The sequence below is a fragment of the Limulus polyphemus genome, unplaced genomic scaffold, assembly GCF_000517525.1.
Source record: "Limulus polyphemus unplaced genomic scaffold, Limulus_polyphemus-2.1.2 Scaffold627, whole genome shotgun sequence".
NCBI lineage: Eukaryota > Metazoa > Arthropoda > Merostomata > Xiphosura > Limulidae > Limulus > Limulus polyphemus.
The window spans coordinates 346,128-353,109 of record NW_013666237.1 but is presented as its reverse complement, the minus strand read 5'-3'; the positions used below and the strand labels follow the sequence as shown (position 1 = coordinate 353,109).

General features: G+C 35.2%; 1 protein-coding gene across 1 annotated transcript in view; it reads left to right on the top strand.

Annotated features, from left to right (window-relative positions):
* Positions 1-6,982, top strand: part of LOC106459556 (BDNF/NT-3 growth factors receptor-like) — a 60,364-nt gene that overhangs the window by 45,778 nt on the left and 7,604 nt on the right. Inside the window, exon 13 of the mRNA XM_022386064.1 lies at positions 229-466. Within this exon, the coding sequence (XP_022241772.1) occupies positions 229-466 (238 nt within the window). The remainder of the gene's footprint in view (positions 1-228; positions 467-6,982) is intronic.

The following is a 6,982-nucleotide window of genomic DNA, read 5'->3' as shown; positions in this document are numbered from 1 at the left end:
AAGGGATTAGAGTATTCTAAAGTTTACTCATTATGTAGGTTACATTAACATGACGTTTAGACGGTTCGTTTAACTATTATACGTGACGTACGTTTTTTGGGGGGTTTGATTAACGAAAGTGCTCCAAAACGCGACATTAATTTCTTGACGACCTAATACCTTGCATTTATTCGTTGGTTTATCTATTTATTTTTGTTTACATGTGTATTTTTGACGTCGTTATTTTAGAAATAGAGGTCCTGACGTAGTAGTGTACGATTCCTATGGAAAGCCTCACGAGACATTGTCATGTTCTCAGCTTCTTCATATTTCGGTTCAAGTTGCAAGAGGGATGGAATACTTAGCATCTCAGCATTTTGTTCATCGAGATTTGGCGACTAGAAACTGTCTTATTGGAGGCCCTCTGGTAGTGAAGATAGGCGACTTTGGCATGTCACGTGATGTTTACAGCACCGATTACTACCGGGTTAGTTTTTTGTCTTTTCCTCTAATAATGTTTTAAATGAAATATTTATTTACTTTGTAAGAAAAATTGATACACAAATCAACAAGGAATATTGTTTATACGTTTGTTTTCTCGTCAGTAACAAATTCAATATATTAATCAAGTCACTAAAAATATATTTCAAACTTAGTAAAAATCATTTGTTTTACGTCTTGATATTTCACTCAGGTTCGAATCCCCGTCACACCAAACATGCTCGCCCTTTCATCCGTGAGGGCGTTATAATGTGACGGTCAATCCCACTATTCGTTGGTAAAAGAGTAGCCCAAGAGTTGGCCGCGCAAAGCTACACGAGGACTATCTGCGCTAGCCGTCCCTAATTTAGCAGTGTAAGACTAGAGGGAAGGCAGCTAGTCATCACCACCCACCAAATTAAAAAAACAAACAATAAAATTTTCTAACAATTTACATTCTAAACTCTATTCGTCTCCTTCCCCTGGTGGGTAGCAGTACCCTTATGGACTTACAAAGTTAAAATCTGTGGTTCGGTTTGCCGTGGTGAACAGAACGCATTTAGCCCACTGTGTAACTTGGCGCTCAAACAACAACTTTACTGTTCCAATATGAAAACTGAATAACTTGTTAAATCAGAAGACTTATATAGTTATCCAAAACTATTGAAAAAAAAAAACAAACTCTAGCAGCTATTGAACAATTAATATTTGAAATGTTATTGTTAAACATCAAATTCTGAAAATAATCCAAAACTAAAACTCTCCACAGCTTTTAAGAACACTGTTACACAAAGCAAACAATAGCTTACTCTTTAGGACTTTAAACTCATGCGCCTAACAACGACATTGAATCTATAAACGTGCTTCACTGCTTTCACTTTTAGTTAATTATATTGTCTTGCTTTCTGTGCCATACTTACTGATTGATTTAGAGCATGTGTGGATGTGGGCGTAGTACTCTTAGAGGCATGTGAAGATCTCGTCATTTAAGCGATAATGTGTGGGAAAGGTTTTTTAACGATTTGCGCTGAATAATTCATATATCATAATTATTATATTCACTAAAACATCGGAGAAGCTAGGAAATTGAATTAAACTTCCTAGGTACGAGAACACAATTATGTCTGTGAAGTGAGTGATAAACGGTGTTACGATGATTTACCAACTAAAAAACAAATATTTTTACTACGTAACGTAATGCTTAATCATCCACACAAACATTAATTACTTACCATCCGAACATTTTCAGTGAATTTCGTTGAAGTACTTAAAACATATACTTTTTTAATTAATGTTTATATTTGACATCAAGCTATGTTTAAACATTAATAATGAATCTTATCGTATTCTATGTTGACTATAAATCGAGTGCTTCTAGAAGTAATGTGAGAAATTGACACATCAAGAGGCTTTAATGTAATTTGGTGATGAAGAAACTCTTTTGTTTTTATTGTTATTTTGCAAATTTACTGAAGTTTCGATCCTGGTTGTCTGTAACATTCACTAACCTTCTCAAAGTACAATTCCCTGTTCTCCTCAACTCTTTATGTGGACCTCTTCTACGATGTTACACGTGTTTTTGATTTTACTTATCGTGCTAGTAACACGGTGAATACAAATTAGCAGCTTCATGTATCTAGACATTATCTTGAAGTTATTTTGAAATAAAACACTTTGTAAGAGAATGTCGGTGTTGCTACCAATCAGCTTGAGTAGCATTCATTGGCTTTCAACATTCCTGTCCTAGCAGGGTAGGGTGCTTTCACAAAGTCTCCACTTCCTAAATCCCGAAAAACCCAGCACGCTTGCTGTCACTACGGGTTATTTATTAACCAATCGGTGGTTCAGTTGCTTTGCTTAGAGGAACCTAACGAAACACCGTAGGATATACAGCTATTAAGAAAGCTTTCTCTGTAATCACGTTTGTCTTCAGAAATGCAAGCCCGAGAAAATAATAAGAATTTCCAGCTGGAAATAGGTCTTACTTTAACATTGTAGGCATGAAAAGAAAAGTTAGAAATACAAAGTTTTCTTTCTTTCCAACCTATTGGACCAATAGACGGCCCGTTTGAGTTTCTAAAGACAGTATTATATCATTGTTATCTTACGAAGTAACAGAATTGCTATTGCAGAAAAGAGAGAGGGGTTAGGTGAGCTATATCTTTACATAAGTACATTATTATTATTAATTACAGAGGATGGTAACGTCCAGTAAAGAGAAACATAGGAAGAAGATGGCCATTGTTTCCAAAACATGTTAAAGATGTTTTAACTGTGGCGCTTTTTATTCAGTATATTTGAATCACAGTTTAAGTAGCCTTTTTCCACGTATTAGAAGATACTAATTCGAAACAAGACGAAAAACAGATGTCTAGAAGGTAATAAGGAACGGTCCAAGTACCAGCAACTATTATAATAATCATTACTTACTCTTCAACCAGAATGATATGGTTTTTGACATGGAAGGAATTACTAAAATTACTCATAATTCTGAAATTAAAATGCAACAAATAAAAGTGGGTTCAATCTCATTTATTCTTCTTTTGCATACTTATAATCAAGTTACTAATACTAAAGATAATATTGTACGTGTGCGTGCAGGGGCGGAGCAAGCATTTCTTCTAAGAGAGATTGTTCTTCCACCGGATAATGAAACTTTTTGAAAAATTCAGGTTGCAGGGTCATCTTAGGTTGTGCAAAAACTATATATTTAATCAGGGTTATTGATTTTTTGAGACAGTCAGGTATACGAAACTATTAACTCTAGTCCATTGGAAAGAGGTGATTGCAATCCTCTCAACGTCCTCCTTTGGATGTGCCCCTGTATATCTATCTATCTATCTACATATGATATCTGTATATCTATGTATCTACATTGAAATGTATAGATCAGATTTTTTTCAGAAAATTATTCAGTAAGTAGACAACAGTTATGATGCGAGAAATAAAAAATGCATTTAATCAAACAAAGCTTTATTTGAAATTAGATCGTGTTTGAACTTGTCTTGTTCTTTGAGCCTCTAGTCGTACATCATATTGCTCCTCTGTTTCTTGCTCTCTGTAAGCTACTTGTCTTAATTATTGTGCTTGAAGTCTGGTTTGACGTTGTTCAGAAGTTTCTTATAGTCTATATCCAGCTTGCCTTGATGATTTTGACTGAACTCTGGCTTTGTGCTGTTCAACAGTTTCTTGTTGTCTTTAAGTAGCCTTCCTTTCAGCTTGAGCTCGAAGTCTGACTTTACGTTGTTCCAAAGTCTCTTCCTGTATTTGAGCAGCCTGTCTTGCAGCTTGTGCTTGAAGTCTTTGATTGTGTTCTTCTTATGTTTCAGCTGCTCTTTGTGCTTGAATTCTTTTAGTGGTAGAAGGCTTTCCATAGAAAGGGCGTTTCTTGAGTGGCATAATCACCTGTATCATTAAACAATAATTTGCAATTCACAATGTTACTAAATCACTTATGAAACCACTTAGCACTATTTAAAAAAACTGTTTTTGGAAATACTGATTGACAGTAAGGTGATCTGAGTGTCTCTCGCCATAACGCTTTCTATGTGCAAAACATGCTTATGTTAGTACAAAAAAATTATTACAAAAAATGGCTTAATATATATATATGTATATAATCTTTGATAGGTTTACTGTATGATTCAAAGCTTTTATAACTCATTAAGCTCGACAGGTGTATTTAACATGAAGTGATGAAGCTAAAAACAAGCACATTGGCTTGCGAAAAAAAGAGTTATTTGAAACCGAAGATCAAGATACTTATTCTGATGTTGATTTTGCAGAATATCTTTATTATTACTCTACTTTCAACACTTCCATAAGACCGAAAAAATGTCACAGGCATATCGCACAATTTTCTATTGTGTTCTGAGACGAAACAATTCAATTTTCTTGTTTTAGCGTAAAATTACACAGTGGGTTATCTGCGTTCTGTCCACTACGGAGAATCGAACCTCGGATTTTAGCGTTGCAAGTCCATAAGTTACCCATCAGAGGGACAATCATTCAGAACAAATAACTCGAAAAAAAAACAACAGAGTTTATAACATTGCATTATTTCTCTATATGCCTATTTTGTAAGTACTGGCCCATAGGTTAAGATAATACATTTGAGTAATCATAATAGCCCTAATTCATTTGATTCAATGTATCCTCTTTTTATCATGGTTTAGAATTGGGAAACATCTTATCTTAAGATGAGTTCCCAAGTTGCATAATATTAATGTAGGATGAGAAAACTAGTAAGGAATCCATTACCATTTAATGAGGGGATCCATTAGGAATAGTCCCCAGGAGATTTGTGCTTACTAAAAAACGATACCTAAGAAGCCTTAGATGACTGTGGAAATGAACGATATTACGATCTTATACACCATTCCATGCAAGGCATTGCTCCCAGTGGTGTACAACAGTTTTATTAGTATTTACATTATTTGTTAAAAGCACAGCTCCACAGGGGGCTATCTAAAAACTGCAAATTTGTACCTAGCATGACACAAGAAAATGTAACTTTTATGAAATGACTTCAAGAACTCATGGAAAGTGACTCTATGTTCCACACTCCAAATATATTATCTGTGAATACGACCATAGAAAATGCCATTAACTTAGATGGTACAATCAAATCGTTACCCAATAGAGGACCAAATGTTGTAATGCTAACTAGAATAGATGGTGATGCCCCCCAGTGACACAGCGGTATGTCTGCTGAGTTACAACGCTATAAACTAGGTTTCGATACTCGTGGTGGGCAGAGCACAGATAGCCCATTTTGTAGCTTTATGCTTAACTTCAAACAAGCCAAACTAGATGGAAATACAGAATTAGACATCTTATCGTCGTTATAGTACATTTTCCATAATATACCACATAATTTATTTAAGAAATCGGAGTGGAAACAGTAGAAATTCGTCAAAACAAAGAGAAGAATACCAACTTTTCAACCCATTTTGTGATCATTCTAAAGCACCAGCCGTTAAAACACGGAAAAGAACAGCAGAGCAGAATTTTCTTTGTCGAACATTTTTAGAGAAACTTGGTAATTACATAACGAAACCTAATTTATCTCCTCAGGACAAGAATGCTTTATATAAATTAAAAAGCAAAAATGAGATAAAAGTAAATTATTAGTAGTTTTAGCGAAGAATACTTCTGAGCAAAAGGTTACTAAAAAAGATAAGTATCTAAAATTACACAAAGATGCTACTAAAACACTTTTAAATGAATTAAATAAAGAAACTTACGTTACTCTCTAACTAATAAACAATTTAAAACCATACAGCAGTGCGAGTCCCTGAATTCTAGAGTCGTTCTAAAGAGCATAAGTTTGCTTTTCTTCTGAGACCTCTAGTGTTTGCTTTCAAATTTCCAACGAAAATTTTAGAATTAGTTTTGGTTTTACTGTTGTATCCGTTACTGGAATTATTCCCTGTTCATATCAACAGTACATATCATTTTGTTGAACAATTACTTAATAACCTTCACCTCTTTAATGACAATTATATTCTGTTTTCTTATGACGTTGCTCAATTATACCCCAATATCCCGATTGAAGAAGGTGTAGCTTCTGTTATGACCGTGAAAAGAGAAAGTTTTAAATATTTCAACCGATTCGTTAGACTTAGCTCTGACGTCTGTATTAGGTAATGGATATTTAAGAATCAACTGGGAATTTTATAAACAAATTATAGGAATAGCTATGAGGAATAGAGTAGCATCCATAGGCGGCGCTTGAGTCTTTTTTTTTTTTTTGAATTGATTATCATGTTACATATAATGTATAATATTTTTGAGTTGGTGAGAATAATTCTGTGGAAGGGACAATTTATGTGGAGGGGAGGCCGTTTGTTTAATCACGGCAGGTATTCAATGGGGGTTGTCTCTCGAATGGTCAGAGATGATCTGCCTGTTTTCACCCATTTGAGAAGGCAATAGACCTGGGTGTTAAAAAACAAAAAACAGGAGGGAATGTAAGCTCATCAATCTGATACAGATTCAGATATGATATATACTGGAGTGTGGAACACAAACTTAGAGTGACGTTTAGTTTATCTGTTGATAAAATGTTTATTTACTTATGCTATACCAAGTAGAAAGTTACCGTTTTTGGACACAATCATTCATATTAAATATGGGAAAACCGTTACTGGTATTTTTAGCAAATCATCTTCTGAAACTCTTTGTTTTGGCCCGGCATGGCCAAATAAGCAACAAAACAAACAATAATTTGTTTCTTGATTTTGGGCCTGGCACGACCAGGTGGTTAGGGAGCTCGACTCGTAATCTGCGGGTCGCGGATTCATATCTCCGTCCCGCCAAACATGCTCGCCCTTTCAGCCGCGGGGGCGTTATAATGTGACGGTCAATCCCACTATTCGTTGGTAAAAAGAGTAGCCCCAGAGTTGGCGGTGGGTGGTGATGACTAGCTTCCGTCTCTCTAGTCTTACACTGCTAAATTATGGACGGCTAGCGCAGATAGCCCTCGTGCAGCTTTGCGCGAAATCCATAACAAACAAACAAA